Source organism: Oncorhynchus kisutch, linkage group LG13 (assembly GCF_002021735.2).
Source record: "Oncorhynchus kisutch isolate 150728-3 linkage group LG13, Okis_V2, whole genome shotgun sequence".
In the NCBI taxonomy this organism is placed as follows: domain Eukaryota; kingdom Metazoa; phylum Chordata; class Actinopteri; order Salmoniformes; family Salmonidae; genus Oncorhynchus; species Oncorhynchus kisutch.
Window position 1 is genome coordinate 4,683,691 of NC_034186.2, and position 20,185 is coordinate 4,703,875.

Sequence of the window (20,185 nt, forward strand, 5' to 3'; positions counted from 1 at the left end):
TATAGCCATGTTATTACCTCGTACCCCTGCACATTGACTCAGTACTGCTACTCCCCGTATATAGCCATGTTATTACCTCGTACCCCTGCACATTGACTCAGTACGGCTACTCCCCGTATATAGCCATGTTATTACCTCGTACCCCTGCACATTGACTCAGTACGGCTACTCCCTGTATATAGCCATGTTATTACCTCGTACCCCTGCACATTGACTCAGTACTGCTACTCCCCGTATATAGCCATGTTATTACCTCGTACCCCTGCACATTGACTCAGTACTGCTACTCCCTGTATATAGCCATGTTATTACCTCAAACCCCTGCACATCGACTGGGTACTGCTACTCCCTGTATATAGCCATGTTATTACCTCGTACCCCTGCACATTGACTCAGTACTGGTACCCTGTGTATATAGCCATGTTATTACCTCGTACCCCTGCACATTGACTCAGTACTGCTACTCCCCGTATATAGTCATGTTATTACCTCGTACCCCTGCACATTGACTCAGTACGGCTACTCCCTGTATATAGCCATGTTATTACCTCGTACCCCTGCACATTGACTCAGTACTGGTACCCGGTGTATATAGCCATGTTATTACCTCGTACCCCTGCACATTGACTCAGTACTGCTACTCCCTGTATATAGCCATGTTATTACCTCGTACCCCTGCACATTGACTCAGTACTGCTACTCCCCGTATATAGCCATGTTATTACCTCGTACCCCTGCACATTGACTCAGTACTGCTACTCCCTGTATATAGCCATGTTATTACCTCGTACCCATGCACATCGACTCAGTACTGGTACCCTGTGTATATAGTCATGTTATTACCTCGTACCCCTGCACATCAACTCAGTACTGGTACCCCGTGTATATAGCCATGTTATTACCTCGTACCCCTGCACATCGACTCAGTACTGGTACCCCGTGTATATAGCCATGTTATTACCTCGTACCCCTGCACATTGACTCAGTACTGCTACTCCCTGTATATAGCCATGTTATTACCTCGTACCCCTGCACATTGACTCAGTACTGCTACTCCCTGTATATAGCCATGTTATTACCTCGTACCCCTGCACATTGACTCAGTACTGCTACTCCCTGTATATAGCCATGTTATTACCTCGTACCCCTGCACATTGACTCAGTACGGCTACTCCCTGTATATAGCCATGTTATTACCTCGTACCCCTGCACATTGACTCAGTACTGCTACTCCCCGTATATAGCCATGTTATTACCTCGTACCCCTGCACATTGACTCAGTACTGCTACTCCCTGTATATAGCCATGTTATTACCTCAAACCCCTGCACATCGACTGGGTACTGCTACTCCCTGTATATAGCCATGTTATTACCTCGTACCCCTGCACATTGACTCAGTACTGGTACCCTGTGTATATAGCCATGTTATTACCTCGTACCCCTGCACATTGACTCAGTACTGCTACTCCCCGTATATAGTCATGTTATTACCTCGTACCCCTGCACATTGACTCAGTACGGCTACTCCCTGTATATAGCCATGTTATTACCTCGTACCCCTGCACATTGACTCAGTACTGGTACCCGGTGTATATAGCCATGTTATTACCTCGTACCCCTGCACATTGACTCAGTACTGCTACTCCCTGTATATAGCCATGTTATTACCTCGTACCCCTGCACATTGACTCAGTACTGCTACTCCCCGTATATAGCCATGTTATTACCTCGTACCCCTGCACATTGACTCAGTACTGCTACTCCCTGTATATAGCCATGTTATTACCTCGTACCCATGCACATCGACTCAGTACTGGTACCCTGTGTATATAGTCATGTTATTACCTCGTACCCCTGCACATCAACTCAGTACTGGTACCCCGTGTATATAGCCATGTTATTACCTCGTACCCCTGCACATCGACTCAGTACTGGTACCCCGTGTATATAGCCATGTTATTACCTCGTACCCCTGCACATTGACTCAGTACTGCTACTCCCTGTATATAGCCATGTTATTACCTCGTACCCCTGCACATTGACTCAGTACTGCTACTCCCTGTATATAGCCATGTTATTACCTCGTACCCCTGCACATTGACTCAGTACTGGTACCCGGTGTATATAGCCATGTTATTACCTCGTACCCCTGCACATTGACTCAGTACTGCTACTCCCTGTATATAGCCATGTTATTACCTCGTACCCCTGCACATTGACTCAGTACTGCTACTCCCCGTATATAGCCATGTTATTACCTCGTACCCCTGCACATTGACTCAGTACTGCTACTCCCTGTATATAGCCATGTTATTACCTCGTACCCATGCACATCGACTCAGTACTGGTACCCTGTGTATATAGTCATGTTATTACCTCGTACCCCTGCACATCAACTCAGTACTGGTACCCCGTGTATATAGCCATGTTATTACCTCGTACCCCTGCACATCGACTCAGTACTGGTACCCCGTGTATATAGCCATGTTATTACCTCGTACCCCTGCACATTGACTCAGTACGGCTACTCCCCGTATATAGTCATGTTATTACCTCGTACCCCTGCACATCGACTCAGTACTGGTACCCTGTGTATATAGCCATGTTATTACCTCGTACCCCTGCACATCGACTAGGTACTGCTACTCCCCGCATATAGCCATGTTATTACCTCGTACCCCTGCACATCGACTCAGTACTGCTACCCCCTGTATATAGCCATGTTATTACCTCGTACCCCTGCACATTGACTCAGTACTGCTACTCCCTGTATATAGCCATGTTATTACCCCGTACCCCTGCACATTGACTCAGTACTGCTACTCCCTGTATATAGCCATGTTATTACCTCAAACCCCTGCACATCGACTGGGTACTGCTACTCCCTGTATATAGCCATGTTATTACCTCGTACCCCTGCACATTGACTCAGTACTGCTACTCCCTGTATATAGCCATGTTATTACCTCGTACCCCTGCACATTGATTCAGTACTGCTACTCCCTGTATATAGCCATGTTATTACCTCGTACCCCTGCACATTGACTCAGTACTGCTATTCCCTGTATATAGCCATGTTATTACCTCGTACCCCTGCACATTGACTCAGTACTGCTACTCCCTGTATATAGCCATGTTATTACCTCGTACCCCTGCACATTGACTCAGTACGGCTACTCCCCGTATATAGCCATGTTATTACCTCGTACCCCTGCACATTGACTCAGTACTGCTACTCCCCGTATATAGCCATGTTATTACCTCGTACCCCTGCACATTGACTCAGTATGGCTACTCCCCGTATATAGCCATGTTATTACCTCGTACCCCTGCACATTGACTCAGTACTGCTACTCCCTGTATATAGCCATGTTATTACCTCGTACCCCTGCACATTGACTCAGTACTGCTATTCCCTGTATATAGCCATGTTATTACCTCGTACCCCTGCACATTGACTCAGTACTGCTACTCCCCGTATATAGCCATGTTATTACCTCGTACCCCTGCACATTGACTCAGTACTGCTACTCCCCGTATATAGCCATGTTATTACCTCGTACCCCTGCACATTGACTCAGTACTGGTACCCTGTGCATATAGCCATGTTATTACCTCGTACCCCTGCACATTGACTCAGTACTGCTACTCCCTGTATATAGCCATGTTATTACCTCGTACCCCTGCACATTGACTCAGTACGGCTACTCCCCGTATATAGCCATGTTATTACCTCGTACCCCTGCACATTGACTCAGTACGGCTACTCCCTGTATATAGCCATGTTATTACCTCGTACCCCTGCACATTGACTCAGTACTGGTACCCTGTGTATATAGCCATGTTATTACCTCGTACCCCTGCACATTGACTCAGTACTGCTACTCCCTGTATATAGCCATGTTATTACCTCGTACCCCTGCACATTGACTCAGTACGGCTACTCCCCGTATATAGCCATGTTATTACCTCGTACCCCTGCACATTGACTCAGTACTGCTACTCCCTGTATATAGCCATGTTATTACCTCGTACCCCTGCACATTGACTCAGTACTGCTACTCCCTGTATATAGCCATGTTATTACCTCGTACCCCTGCACATTGACTCAGTACTGCTACTCCCTGTATATAGCCATGTTATTACCTCGTACCCCTGCACATTGACTCAGTACTGCTACTCCCTGTATATAGCCATGTTATTACCTCGTACCCCTGCCCATTGACTCAGTACTGCTACTCCCTGTATATAGCCATGTTATTACCTCGTACCCCTGCACATTGACTCAGTACGGCTACTCCCTGTATATAGCCATGTTATTACCTCGTACCCCTGCACATTGACTCAGTACGGCTACTCCCCGTATATAGCCATGTTATTACCTCGTACCCCTGCACATTGACTCAGTACGGCTACTCCCCGTATATAGCCATGTTATTACCTCGTACCCCTGCACATTGACTCAGTACGGCTACTCCCCGTATATAGCCATGTTATTACCTCGTACCCCTGCACATTGACTCAGTACTGCTACTCCCCGTATATAGCCATGTTATTACCTCGTACCCCTGCACATTGACTCAGTACTGCTACTCCCCGTATATAGCCATGTTATTACCTCGTACCCCTGCACATTGACTCAGTACTGCTACTCCCCGTATATAGCCATGTTATTACCTCGTACCCCTGCACATTGACTCAGTACGGCTACTCCCCGTATATAGCCATGTTATTACCTCGTACCCCTGCACATTGACTCAGTACGGCTACTCCCTGTATATAGCCATGTTATTACCTCGTACCCCTGCACATTGACTCAGTACTGCTACTCCCCGTATATAGCCATGTTATTACCTCGTACCCCTGCACATTGACTCAGTACTGCTACTCCCTGTATATAGCCATGTTATTACCTCAAACCCCTGCACATCGACTGGGTACTGCTACTCCCTGTATATAGCCATGTTATTACCTCGTACCCCTGCACATTGACTCAGTACTGGTACCCTGTGTATATAGCCATGTTATTACCTCGTACCCCTGCACATTGACTCAGTACTGCTACTCCCCGTATATAGTCATGTTATTACCTCGTACCCCTGCACATTGACTCAGTACGGCTACTCCCTGTATATAGCCATGTTATTACCTCGTACCCCTGCACATTGACTCAGTACTGGTACCCGGTGTATATAGCCATGTTATTACCTCGTACCCCTGCACATTGACTCAGTACTGCTACTCCCTGTATATAGCCATGTTATTACCTCGTACCCCTGCACATTGACTCAGTACTGCTACTCCCCGTATATAGCCATGTTATTACCTCGTACCCCTGCACATTGACTCAGTACTGCTACTCCCTGTATATAGCCATGTTATTACCTCGTACCCCTGCACATTGACTCAGTACTGGTACCCTGTGTATATAGCCATGTTATTACCTCGTACCCCTGCACATTGACTCAGTACTGCTACTCCCTGTATATAGCCATGTTATTACCTCGTACCCCTGCACATTGACTCAGTACTGCTACTCCCCGTATATAGCCATGTTATTACCTCGTACCCCTGCACATTGACTCAGTACTGCTACTCCCTGTATATAGCCATGTTATTACCTCGTACCCCTGCACATTGACTCAGTACGGCTACTCCCTGTATATAGCCATGTTATTACCTCGTACCCCTGCACATTGACTCAGTACTGCTACTCCCTGTATATAGCCATGTTATTACCTCGTACCCCTGCACATTGACTCAGTACTGCTACTCCCTGTATATAGCCATGTTATTACCTCGTACCCCTGCACATTGACTCAGTACTGCTACTCCCTGTATATAGCCATGTTATTACCTCGTACCCCTGCACATTGACTCAGTACTGCTACTCCCTGTATATAGCCATGTTATTACCTCGTACCCCTGCACATTGACTCAGTACTGCTACTCCCTGTATATTGGCATGTTCTCGTTACTCATTGTGTATTTATTCATCCTATTATGTGCTTATTTAGTTTATCATCTGTATTACTACCATATTTGATTTTACTTTACTTTGTCCTGCATTGTTGGAGCTCAAGAATTTCACTGTACCCTGTAAATACATCTGCAACCTTGTACATGTGACAATTTAAAACTCATCAAATTATTTTATTTTTCAAAACATTCTCTCTCTGCATTGTTGGTAAGTAAACATTTCACGGTTCGTCTACACATGGTTGTTTACGACACAAGTGACTCAGTCAGTAGAGCGTGACGCTTGCAACATCGAGGCTTGTTGGTTCGGTTCCAGCTGGAGCCACCCAAACATAAAATGTATTCATGAGTGAATAAGTCGCTTTGGATAAAAGTGCATATTATATTTGAACACAGCTATTTAGGTCTAGTGGGAAGATTAAAAAGCCTCTTCATTACCTTAACTTTCAACCGTACAAATATTTAGCGTATCCTACAGTGATCAGAATAAAAGGTTCTCTAATATTGAAATAGACAAACCTTGTGTTATACTTGTATTGGACAGTAGGTGGCAGTAAATCATTATAAATAAGTTGGCTATTCAAGACCGCATATGGCAGACTTGGGCTATTTGGTCTGACCATTCACTTGTTAGTAGGCTAAGCTAAGTTGGTATACCTTTTCAATTTATAATGCTGACGTTAATAAATAAGAAAACAAAAATGTTGAAATGTAAAACCTTTTATTTCTGAAGACACTCAGTGCTGCATGCCAAATACAGTGTTTGTAAGCTACTGTGTAGTTATTCACAGAATACAAATACATTTGTAGAAAACAGACAAAATGTCTGAATGGGATTCAAGTTTCAGGTGATAAGAGTGATCCATAATTACACAATATTTTACAAAAAGTCACACACACACACACACACACTTATTCACCCAGATTCACCCAGATTGTGTAAATTCACACACTCATCAACTACGTGGATTATGCAGACAAAACCTTAGAATCTAAACGATATTTCCATCCAAATTTCACAAAATGTTCCTTTTCAAATCGTCATGAAAAAAGGGGTTCTGGTCATTCTTATTTTCAGCCACCAGGGAGAGTATGACCCCTGGATGAAAATACTGGTTTATTTACAGGCACACTGTCTGGGCCCATATCCCCTTTGCTCGAACAGGTGTAGAACAGAAACCTTCCATAGCTTTGAATAGAATATTTGCCATTGAGTAATGCAAGCATAAAGCTCCTGGGTGGCACAGCATCACAGACACCCTTGTTCGAATCCAGGCTGTATCACAACCGGCCGTGATTGGAAGTCCTATAGGGCGGCGCACAATTGGCCCAATGTTGTCCAGGGTAGGCAGTCATTGTAAACAAGAAAATGTCCTTAAGCTGACTTGCCTAGTTAAATACATTTTAATTTAAAGCAAGGAATGTGACTCTCGGATGTAACTGAAGAAAAACAAATACAGAAATAGAATGAGTAGAAAGGACATTCGCATTCAAGTCAATGGTTGATGGGTGGCATTCTATTCTATAGATCTATATGACTAGACTACTACCTCACAATCCAGCTGGAGGATATGTACAGCACGTCACAAAATATTGCCGTCAAGCTAAATAATAAACACCCTAAAGTGTGTTCGAAGCGGACAAGGCTAATTCACATTGATGCTCCAGGCCAGTGCGTTTGTGAAGTCCCAAGGTGCTCGCCTGTGGCAGTGTTGGAGCAAACTTCTGCAGGTGTAAACATCAACAACAACATTCTAGACGCTAAAGCAGTGATGGCTGCAGCGCAGACAGAGGGACAGAGGGCGAGAGGAAGGAGAGGGAGGCTGGCTGGCCCCCCCGAGTACCAGTCTGTTTGTGCAACTCCTTGTCACTCATTGTCATGACAAACATGGTTTGGCTTGACAATGACATCACTGGAGTTGTCAAGAGCACAAAATGATCTGGGACTGGGCTTGCTTGTCCTGTACTCCACTGATGGATAGGGGGTGGCTGTGTTCGTATAGGGCAGACTGCTCGTCGTGTGTCTGTGACCTTCCTCCTCCGTTGTCACTTGTCCCGGAGCAGGTAAAACACCATGGCCTTCAGGTAATGTCCACAGGCGCAGGCAGCAGACATCAACCAATGGGAGCGGAAGCTGGGGTCTGTGTTCACCACGCACTTTGTGATATCAGCCTGTGAGGGAAGAGAGAGGGAGATGACAGCAACTCAGATACTAGCCAGCATTATTGAAATATACACTACATAACCTAAATTGTGTGGACACCTGCTCATCTAACATCTCATTCCAAAATCAGGGGCATCAATATGGAGTTGGTCCCCCCCTTTGCTGCTATAACAGCCTCCACTCTTCTGGGAAGGCTTTCCACTAGATGTTGGAACATTGCTGCAGGGACTTGCTTCCATTCAGCCACAAGAGCATTAATGAGGTCGGCCACTGATGTGGGGTAATTTAGGCCTGGCTCACAGTCGGCGTGCCAATTCATCCCAAAGGTGTTCGATGGGGTTGAGGTCAGGGCTCTGTGCAGGCCAGTCAAGTTCTTCCACACCAATCGCGACAAACCATTTCTGTATGGACCTTGCTTTGTGCACGGGGGATTTGTCATGATGAAACAGGAAAGGACCTTCCCCAAAATATTACCACAACGTTGGGAGCACAGAATCATCTAGAATGTCATTGTACGCTGTAGCATAAAATATTTCCCTTCACTGGAACCAAGGGGCCTAGCACAAAAGACAAAAAACAGCCCTACACTATTATTTCTCCTCCACCAAACTTTACAGTTAGCACTATGCATTAGGGCAGGTAGCTGTCTCCTGGCATCTGCCAAAACCTAGATTAGTCCGTCGGACTGCCAGATGGTGAAGCGTGATTCGTCGCTCCATAGAACGCGTTTCCACGGAGCCGGAGTCCAATTACAGCGAACTTTACAACACTCCAGCAGATGCATGGCCTTGTGCATGGTGATCTTAGGCTTGTGTGCGGCTGCTCGGCCATGGAAACCCATTTCACGAAGCTCCCAACAAACAGTTAATTTGCTGACGTTGCTTCCAGAGGCAGTTTGGAACTCAGTAGTGAGTGTTGCAGAGGACAGACGATTTTTTACACGATTCGCTTCAGCACTTGGCTGTCCCGTTCTGGGAGCTTGTGTGGCCTACCAGTTAGCAGATGAGCGGTTGTTTCTTCAAAAATATTTATTTCACCTTTACTAAACCAGGTAGGCTAGTTGAGAACAAGTTCTCATTTGTAACTGCGATCTGGCCAAGATAAAGCAAAGCGACATACAACAGTTTAACATGGAAAAAACAAACATACAATCAATAATACCACCATGGGGTTGAGGTCAGGGCTCTGTGCAGGCCAGCCAAGTTCTTCCACACCAATCGCGACAAACCATTTCTGTAGGGACCTTGCTTTGTGCACGGGGGATTTGTCATGATGAAACAGTAAGTCTATATACAGCATGTGCCTATGAGGTAGGATAAGAGAGGTAAAGGCAATAAATAGGCTGTGGTGGTGAAGTAATTACAATATGGCAATTAAACACTGGAATGGTAGATGTGCAGAGGACGAATGTGCAAGTTGAGATACTGGGGTGCAAAGGAGCAAGATAAATAAATAAATACAGTATGGGGATGAGGTAGATTGGATGGGTTATTTACAGATGAGCTATGTACAGGTGCAGTGATCTGTGAGCTGCTCTGACAGCTGATGCTTAAAGCGAGACTCCTAGACTTTTCCACTGTACAATAGCAGTACTTACAGTTGACCGGGTGCAGCTCTAGCAGACCAGAAATTTGACAGATTGACTTGTTGGAAAGGTGTCATCCTATGACGTTGAAAGTCACTGAGCTCTTCAGTAAGGCCATTCTACTGCCAATGATATGGAGACTGCATGGCTGTGTGCTCGATTTTATACACCCATCAGCAAAGGGTGGGGCTGACATAGCCATATCCTTTATTTAACTAGGCAAGGCAGTTAAGAACAAATTATTATTTTCAATGACGGTCTAGGAACAGTGGGTTAACTGCCTGTTCAGGGGCAGAACGACAGATTTGTACCTTGTCAGCTCGGGGGTTTGTACCTTCCGGTTACTAGTCCAACGCTCTAACCACTAGGCTACCCTGCCGCCCCACAAACTGCTGTATATATAGTGTAATTTAATATATAGTGTACAAGGGCTAAGTCTCAATTCTTGCATCCGTTCTCCACCTGTCCCATCATGGATTTAACAATGGTTGGCACTAAATGGTTGGCAATAAATACTGTTAAATCCACGAGGGGACTAGTTAGTGTGAGAGAAGGGTGGACAATTAGGACACAGACCTTTGAGCAGAGGCTGGGCACTGATGTCACAAGGCAAAGTTTCAAAAGGCAGTGAGGGATTCCCTACACACACAGATTTCCTTTAAACAGGGTGGGACCCTTTATGAGTTAGTCAATAACCAATGAATGTCTGATAAATAACATGCGTTAACAGGACTAGATTACATTACCAAACGTGTTTTGAGAGATGTTGGTCTCATCTAAAATTTTTTTTTTAAAGTCAGGTTAAAAACGTTAATAAAAACTAAATGAAGAAAACGTATACACGATCACATAAAAAAAAAATTGATGAAATGCAGCGAGTTAACTAAGCAACGTCTCAGCCAAACTCACTGTAATCTTAACGACACATATTTCAACATACCACTTGAAACAAATTGGTCAAAGGTTTAGAACAGCAAACAGCACAATAAGATGAGTCATCAAGACAGGTTGCATCCACCTTGTTTCCAAGTAATTTCAACAACAACAACAACTTGATCTGATGACGTTGAATCCACGTTGTTTCCAAGTCATTTCAACAAAAACTTGATTTGATGATGTTGAATCCACGTTGTTTCCAAGTCATTTCAACAACTTGATTTGATGATGTTGAATCCACGTTGTTTCCAAGTCATTTCAACAACTTGATCTGATGACGTTGAATCCACGTTGTTTCCAAGTCATTTCAACAACAACTTGATCTGATGACGTTGAATCCACGTTGTTTCCAAGTCATTTCAACAACAACAACTTGATCTGATGATGTTGAATCCACGTTGTTTCCAAGTCATTTCAACAACAACAACTTGATCTGATGATGTTGAATCCACGTTGTTTCCAAGTCATTGACGCAAGGTAATTTCACATTTTGTTTTTCACCTAACTTTTGACCTAAATCCAATGGTGAAATGTTTTGTTGATTTCACGTTAGATGAAATGTAAATGAAAACTAGACGTTAAAAGTCATGTCGGTGGCCACTGGGAGGCTACATCCACACAGTTCTACTAGCTAATAGTGCAGCCATTTCCTTCAATGTTTTGGTTTATATCAGCATCAAACTCCAGTCCAATACATCATTTTATGATCTTTAATTATCTGGCGTGGTCAACTTCCAAACGGGCCATTCCAAGGTTGAGTCCAAATAGCACCCTATGGGTCCTGGTCGAAAGTAGTGCACTATGTAGGGGAATCGGGGTCGATTTGGGAACACAGGCCTGCTTTAGAGGGATTCTTGGTTGACTTTGCCAACAGAGCAGAGTTCACAGATTTAGGCCGAGGCTCTTTGCCAGGCCTCCTCTCAGCTTTGAATACCAGTTGAGCACCACGCTTTGCTCTCGAAGGATTTATCAGATGATCTCTAAATCTATATGAGACATTTTTGAGAGTTTCTTAAAGTAGTGGCTGAATTCAACTCAACATCGAGACAATTGGCTTTTAGAAATAGCCGTTACAGACACCTCAAGCTTTGAGGACAAAAGCCTTGAGTCAAAGTCAATGTGCAAAACACCCTTCTACCATGTACAGGACAGGGAGTTGTGTTTTTGCAGTCATGATTGTATTGTGTTCAGGCTCTTGTTTCTCTCAGTTTTATTGAGCTAGTCTCTCAGTAGACACCTGGAGTGACATGTTCAGGACACCCCTGATTAGGTGGGTATGGAAGACCATGACCTACGACCTGCAGGCAGTCTGAATTCAAATATGTACAACATAGGGAAACGCATACAGTCATCACAGTCGTGCAACATGGAGTCTGCACTAATCTCACGTGGACAGACGACGTCAACAGAAATGGTACCAAAGATGATCAATCGATCATCTGACTAAATTACACAAGATGTTAGTGCTGGGTTATCTGAGATGATGTCTGCACAGACATGGGCTAACTGTATGCACACTTCTGTGATTAAATAGCCCATGTCAACACACAGCCAACACACAGCCTTTCCTAAATAAACCTTCGAGGTGCACAGACTCAGTCAATCACTTGAACCACAGGCAGGGCTTTAAAGTACAACCAATTATGTTGGTGTTTTATTCTGTGCGACAAGACAGAGACAAAAAAATCCAATCAAAAATTAAACGCATAACAATATTTCGTCCGAACACTTTTCTACACTGCTCAAATCACTCAGACTGGCAGCACACAGTTCCTGTACGCTGTGCCTGTTCCTCTCAGATACTTCTAAACAATGCTGCTTTCCAAGTTGCTTCTAAGTATGAATCCATGTGTTCTCTCTTTTATAATATTCGTTTGTCTATCTTGCTTTATGCTAAATGAGAGTTAATCTAAGGAAGCTGGCATGTGCCTAAAACTAATCACTAATGCTAATTGCTAGCTAGCTAAATGCCCTTAAGATAAAAATCCACTAGCTAGGGCAAAGCAAATGTTAGCTCTAATACAGGTTGCTACCAGTGGTGGTATATAATCAGCAAGTTGTTTGTGCAACGCATGTTCTCAATCAGATAGCCTAAAATATGCTTCTAAATATAACATCTATGCATCAATTCAAACGCTATTAGGGTCCACTGGGAAACAGGCGAGGGGGCAATACAGGACTAAGATAGCTGGTGTAGTAGAGTCTCTGACACTAGTAGGATGGGGAAGGGCTTGCAAACTATCACGGATTACAAATGAAAACCCAGTCGTGAGCTGTCCAATGACGCAAGTCTATCAGACGAGCTAAATGCCTTCTATGCTCGTTTCAAGGCAAGCAACACTGAACCATGTGTGAGAGCACCAGCTGTTCCGGAGCACTGTGTGATCACGCTCTCCATAGCCGATGTGACACGTACTCAGAGCACATGCTGACCATTCTGGCAAGTGTCTTCACTTACGACGCCTCTTCCCCCTCAGGAGGCTGAAAAGATTTGGCGTGGGTCCTCAGATCCTCAAAAAGTTCTACAGCTGCACCATTGAGAGCATCTTGACTGGCTGCATCACCGCTTGGTATGGCAACTGCTCGGCATCCGACCACAAGACGCTACAGAGGGTAGTGCGTACGGCTCAGTACATCACTGGGGCCAAACTCCCTGCCATCCAGGGCCTTTAGACCAAGCGGTGTCAGAGGAAGGCCCTAAACATTGTCAAAAAAAACTCCAGCCACCCAAGTCCTAGAGTGTTCTCTCCTGCTACCGCATGGCAAGTGGTACCAGAGCTCCAAGTCTGAGAACAAAAGGCCTGAATACCTTAGACCCCGAAAGTCATGAGACTGCTGAGTCTACCCATATACGTACTGTCACATTGCAGTTGTCTGAGGTGTTTTTTATCCTATTCTAGTAATTGTATGTCTATCGGTAAAACTATGGTGCGGTGAGCATAGAAATAGTCAATAAAAATGGAACCTCGAACATTCTATAGATTCTAATGTATTTCTGTTTATTACCCATCCTCCTCTCCTCTTCAACCAGGAGACCAAGCTCTTGCGGACAAACTCCCCCATGCAGTCTACGATGGTGTGGACCATGGCTGGGTGACCATGCCTCACGCAGTCCACCGCCAGGGCACCAGCCACCGCATACAGGGACACCACCTTCCCCCACGTTATACCTGAGGAGAGATGCAGACAAGAGACTCAGACACTAAAACCTCCAGAATCAAACACCCGGGATACCCCTTTCACACACACATTCCAATAATCTTAGCAGTGTTCAATGTACATTTATTTAGCCATTTCATTTCAGCTTATTACAACAACAAAAAAAGATGTCAAATCATTACTTCTGACTGGATAGCAATTACATGAGATCATTGTTTGGGTTTTACATGATCGTGCTGCCTGAAGGGAGGGAGGGTGACTGAGTGAGCCGAGTGGGTTTGAGGAGCTGACTGCATCTCTGCCAGGAACTCCTTTAGTGAAGGGAGACCGAGAGAGAAAGACATAACTAGATGTAGCCTCCAGGCATTCAGCCGACATGCCCATCCGCCAAACAATACATCATAAAGGCAGTCGAAAACTGGTATATTATTCTTTATTAGCTCAGACAGCAGACGTTTAGCAAACTTGAAGCACTTGTTTTTTCAGTCAGGATTTTAACTAGTACGCTACCATTTATGGTAATGTGTTCAGACTATGGAGGACAGTGAATAGCCCTACATTGACGCACACTCATTCCTTTGTAGAAATCAGCTCCTTTCACTTCTAAGGATCATAGGAGGGATTTACCACTACTTTGGAATCCAGATATTTCTAAGGGATTGAAAATGTAAAAGAATCAACTGACAACGTAATGGACTGTGTGTGTGTGTAATGTAATGGACTGTGTGTGTGTGTAATGTAATGTGTGTAATGTAATGTGTGTAATGGACTGTGTGTAATGTGTGTAATGCACTGTGTGTAATGTAATGGACTGTGTGTAATGTAATGTTTTAAGTCCAAGGTCATGGATTCAACAGTCATTCCCTGACAGAATGGGATCATGTTAATTAACACAACTAGACTTTGGTTAGTTTCTTGTGACAGACTAACTATGGACCATCCCCCCCCCAAAAAATTTTTTTAAAGCCATTTAACAGATGCTTTTATTCAATGTGACTTAAGGCGTCAGCACGCTTCAGTTCAGCTGAAGCCTAGCCGAGTTCAAAACAAATGTGCGCTCGCATACTACCTTAATAAAAGACCTTAATTTGAAAAATGAGAAAAGTAGTACTGTTTGTCCATTTTGAGACACCGTAGCCAGTGTACACTTCCTAAAAAGTCAGATTGAATCTAAGATACACTACTACATGGCCAAAAGTATGTGGACATCTTCTCGTCGAACATCTCATTCCAAATAATGAGCATTAATATGGAGTTGGTCCCCCCGTTGCTGCTATAACAGCCTCCAGTCTTCTGGGAAGGCTTTCCACTAGATGTTGGAACATTGCTGCTATAACAGCCTCCAGTCTTCTGGGAAGGCTTTCCACTAGATGTTGGAACATTGCTGCTATAACAGTCTCCAGTCTTCTGGGAAGGCTTTCCACTAGATGTTGGAACATTGCTGCTATAACAGTCTCCAGTCTTCTGGGAAGGCTTTCCACTAGATGTTGGAACATTGCTGCTATAACAGCCTCCACTCTTCTGGGAAGGCTTTCCACTAGATGTTGGAACATTGCTGCTATAACAGTCTCCAGTCTTCTGGGAAGGCTTTCCACTAGATGTTGGAACATTGCTGCTATAACAGTCTCCAGTCTTCTGGGAAGGCTTTCCACTAGATGTTGGAACACTGCTGTGGGGACATGCTTCCATTCAGCCAGAAGCGCATTAGTGAGGTCGGGCACTGATGTTGGGAGATTAGGCCTGGCACGCAGTCGGCATTTCAATTCATCCCAAAGGTGTTCGGTGGGGTTGAGGTAAGGGCTCTGTGCAGGCCCGTCAAGTTCTTCCACACCGATCTTGACAAACCATGTCTGTATGGACCTTGCTTTGTGAAAGTTGGAAGCACAGAATCTTCTAGAATGTCATTGTATGCTGTAGCATTAAGATTTCCCTTCACTGGAACTAAGGAGCCCAAACCATGAAAAAAAAATAGCCCCAGACCATTATTCCTCTTCCAAACGTTACAGTTGACACTATGGTAGTGTTTTCCTGGCATCTGCCAAACCCAGAGTTACAGTCTCTACTCTACAGGCGCACGGTGCCCAGAGTGCTATGCTGTACAGTCCCCTGAAGCGCTAAGAGACAGCCAAGACTGAATGTGTACAAAAATGTCAGAAAATGTCTATTTTTACCTTTCTCACAGAACTATGCTTGGCCCCTGCCAGTAAATCCCTTTAAAAAAGAGACCTGTAAAGAGCGGTGTAACACCATACTGAGAGCTGGTCTGTGTCCCAAAAATGCACCCTTGTCCCTATATAGTGCACTACTTTCTAGTGCACTATAAATGGAATAGGGTGCTATTCTGGATGCATCCCTGGTCTCAGTTACCTCCGGCATCCTTCTTCAAAGTCAACTTGTTCTCCCTAACGTTACACATCTTCATTGTGTTTCATTGATAATGAATCCACTAGTTCCTCTTTTTCGATACAACACACTGCTAATGGTTACTCCCAGCAACCTCTGTTATTGGTTACTCCCAGCAACCTCTGTGATTGGTTACTCCCAGCAACCTCTGTGATTGGTTACTCCCAGCAACCTCTGTGATTGGTTACTCCCAGCAACCTCTGTGATTGGTTACTCCCAGCAACCTCTGTGATTGGTTACTCCCAGCAACCTCTGTGATTGGTTACTCCCAGCAACCTCTGTGATTGGTTACTCCCAGCAACCTCTGTGATTGGTTACTCCCAGCAACCTCTGTGATTGGTTACTCCCAGCAACCTCTGTGATTGGTTACTCCCAGCAACCTCTGTGATTGGTTACTCCCAGCAACCTCTGTGATTGGTTACTCCCAGCAACCTCTGTGATTGGTTACTTCCCCCCCATTAATATTCTTGCTAATATTTGCCACAATACTAGAAAGAAATCTGTACCAACATTGCCATCATGTTACAACCCAGACACATTATAACCAGTTGCCCATACATTTCAGGGCTTTTCATACTACTAAAGACCACAACCGAGCCAAGCTGAGCTGGCCTGGTTCTGAATCCACCATAGATAGTAGCCGGAACCATGCTGCTGAAAATATATCTGCGTCAGCACAGTTTGGTTAGGGTCGGCGAGATCATGTATAAGGTTTGTTTTACCCTGGGCTGGTTATCAGAGAGATCTTGTCCCACTGGTGTAGTAGTGAATAGGCATTGACCTACCGGTGGAGAAGATCTCTGCAGCCACAGCCAGGAAGGCATCAGACACCACGCTCTCAGACGCAACGGTGATGTTCAGCTGACGAGCTACGTTACGGTAGATGTTGGGCCGCAGGTACTCCAACTCATCACCTAGGGAACAGAACAGGTCGTGAGCCAATCAGGAACTCCAACTCATCGCCTCGGGAACAGAACAGAACAGAACGTGAGCCAATCAGGAAGTCCAACTCGTCCTCTAGTGAACAACAGGACAGGTAGTGAGCCAGTGAGGGGGTTTGGTTTCCCAGCTGGGTCAGAGATATTTGTGCCTGTATACAGGTAAGGTTCAACGTGTGCAGGGCACATGCCCCTTTGCCCTTCCAGTCTCCAAAGTGCCCTTTTGGGTGGTGGTATAACCCCCCCCCCCCCCAAAAAAAAATACTGTATTCATATTTTTGTCATCTTTGTTCGGAACCCGCTGCCCGCAAGTAGTTGTCGAGTTCGTACCCCCATCCCATCCGCTGGTTGCGCCTGTTGATCTGCCCTGTACAGAGATTGCGCTCACCCGGTATCCAAACATGTATGGTTTGAGAGATGTGGTCACCAGTCGAGTTTGTGTGTGTGTAGCTAGCTACCTGCACTATGCAGATATCGTGCCGCCATTTCCTGGTTGTTCCCCTAATTTCAGTTTATGTGACAAAAAAGAGAATCAATGTAGAATCTAAAACCGCTGTGAAATATATTTCATAGAACCCCCCCCCCCAAAAAAAAATAGTATTTTACAGCTGTTTGAAACAGAACAGATCTACCGCATGTTAGACTTGCTTTCAATGAGAATGACAAATCATATACTAGAATGTATACGTGCCCAAAAAAGGTCAGGTCGCCCAAAAAAGTTAAATATTGCATATAGCATTTGATTAACCCTTGATAAAGCCTATTCACCTACTGCAAAATCTACCGTTCCAGTGGTTTTAATTGCTATATTGTATTTACTTCGCCACTGTGGCCTTTTTTATTGCCTTTACCTCCCTTATCTCACCTCATTTGCTCACATTGATTATAGACTTGTTTTTGTACTGTATGTTTGTTTTACTCCATGTGTAACTCTGTGTTCTTGTTTGTGTCAAACTGCTTTGCTTTATCTTGGCCAGGTCACAGTTGTAAATGAGAACTTGTTCTCTAGTTGCCTACCTGGTTAAACCAGGTAGGTTTTGTCCACTTTTTTTAAGTGGACAAAACAGCACAGATCTGGGACCAGGCTAGTGACTTCCCTGTTCACTAGTGCTGCAGGTACTATCTTTGAATAAGTTAACTCCCTTTACTCTCTGTGATTCACTGGTATCATTTCTGCTATTAGCTGAATGTCAGGAGCCTCTGACTCTCAGGCACCCTTATTCAGTGCACTACTAAACAGATCAGGGCTCTGGTCAAAAGTAGTGCACTAAAAACAGGGAATAGTGTGCCATTTGGTACACAGACATGGCTAATATCTTGTCCATGGTTAGAAGGTATTTATTTAGAGGTATTCTCCGTTGCTAAGTAACAGGATGTTCACGTGATGCACTGTACAGGCTTCAGACAGTGATTCATCAGTGTCTATTTTTCAGGAGACCTTAAGCTTCTCTTTCTCAAAATAATACAGAGGGGGTGTGTAATAGGAAACAGAGGGAAGGTTTTGTACAATCCAACACTGAGTAACCTAGGTAACCTCAACAAACGCATGACACCAGTTGAATGTCTAGAGAGGAGTCTCAACAGAGAGCAAAATTCCAACATCAAGCTAATGTGACCAAGTAGGCTTGGCTAATAGCAGAATTTATAAACTGAAGCTATAATATAAACAAATAACATACTATTTGGACATTGTAGAAAATCGATTACCATTTGCTTTCTAAAAATGGTTTTATAGGATATGCTGCTGAATATATAGGTGCACATCCTGTCATTCGAACAGACACGAACACACCAATGTACACAAATTGCGCACTGATGTCCTCTTACCTAACCACATGAGGACAGAGGATACCTCTCCAAGCATCCCACCAGATGCTGACAGCTGATGCTCGGGTTTGGACCACCCTATCCCGGTTCGGTTCAGCCTGGAATGGATGTAGTCCCTGCATAGAGCCTTCGCCTGTGACACCAACTCCTTGTCTGTGGGGGAGCGGTCAAATACTTCCATCACTTCAGCCGCGAATACTGAGGAGCGACGCAACATCTCCATACCCCAGTCCCCAAGCAGCAGTTAATCACAAACAACCCGCCTGGCGCTGGCTCTGATCCACCTCAATCTTCAACCTCGGTCGCCGTGTATGGTCCTCTTTGTCACCAGAATGCTACTTCTCTACTCTCCTCCCTCGGACTGAGGGCGTTTCGAAGAGAATCTGCCTGTTTGGAAAAGGGGCATTATTTCATTGATTTTCAGTAGCGCAGAATTGAATTCGTTTATTCGGTCATCGTCAACAAAATATAGGTGCCCATAGGCTCCCATAATGCCATCCTTTCGCAGTTTGACAAAACTCAGCTTCCTTGAGTTAATGGCGAGATTTACAAGCATTTCTCTACACTCGCAATAACATCTGCTAACCATGTGTATGTGACCAATAACATTTGATTTAAACTACCCATTGTAACTACACAGAAACCTCTGTACATTTTTTTCAACTGCATTTGATTGTGATAGTTTACCATTGTAAAGTGAGCAGGTTATTGCAGGAGTTTATCAATTAAAATGTATTTCGTTATACAATATCCATTCAAATATAACGTAAATAGAATATGCTACTGTACACAGAGAAGCAAATGTCCAAATACCTTTCGATTCCAGTCCTGTAGTCTACAGGCGCACGGTCTGCGCCGTCGGGATTATAGGCTACAGGATATCCACATCTACCACTTGGTCATTAAGTATCTATCAAAACAGTCCATGCTCTGTTAAAAAGAAAACAAACTGCTGTGAAGTCTTCATGACGTCAGTTCCTTACCGACACTCCAAACGCTTTCTTGACCATTGATTTATACCGTTTGGCACAGCCAGGGTTGGTAGCTGAGAAGCGCGCCCCCACACTCGAGCAAAGTTTCCTTCTATGGACCGTTTGGATATAAAGGCAGGGATAAGGATACATTATCTACATATGCCCCGCCCATCCCATAGTAGCAGATTTCTAAGGAAATCTCCTTGATGGGTATTTTTA

The 20,185-nt window shown here is 44.4% G+C and overlaps 1 protein-coding gene across 2 annotated transcripts; it reads right to left on the minus strand.

The window, feature by feature from the left end:
- Window positions 1-6,684: 6,684 nt before the first annotated feature.
- Window positions 6,685-20,085, minus strand: boka (BCL2 family apoptosis regulator BOK a). 2 transcript variants are annotated; one of them, XM_020499598.2, is made up of 6 exons: window positions 20,013-20,059; window positions 19,806-19,922; window positions 18,993-19,379; window positions 17,013-17,141; window positions 13,672-13,835; window positions 6,685-8,152 (listed from the first exon to the last, which is right to left on the minus strand). In XM_020499598.2, exons 3-6 carry the CDS (start codon window positions 19,213-19,215, stop codon window positions 8,027-8,029), a joined length of 642 nt encoding a protein of 213 aa, XP_020355187.1. In that variant the 5' UTR covers window positions 19,216-19,379; window positions 19,806-19,922; window positions 20,013-20,059; the 3' UTR covers window positions 6,685-8,026. The 2 variants fall into 2 exon arrangements, with proteins under 2 accessions (XP_020355187.1, XP_020355186.1); XM_020499597.2 differs by having other exon boundaries at window positions 19,806-20,085.
- Between the last annotated feature and the right edge of the window lie 100 nt (window positions 20,086-20,185).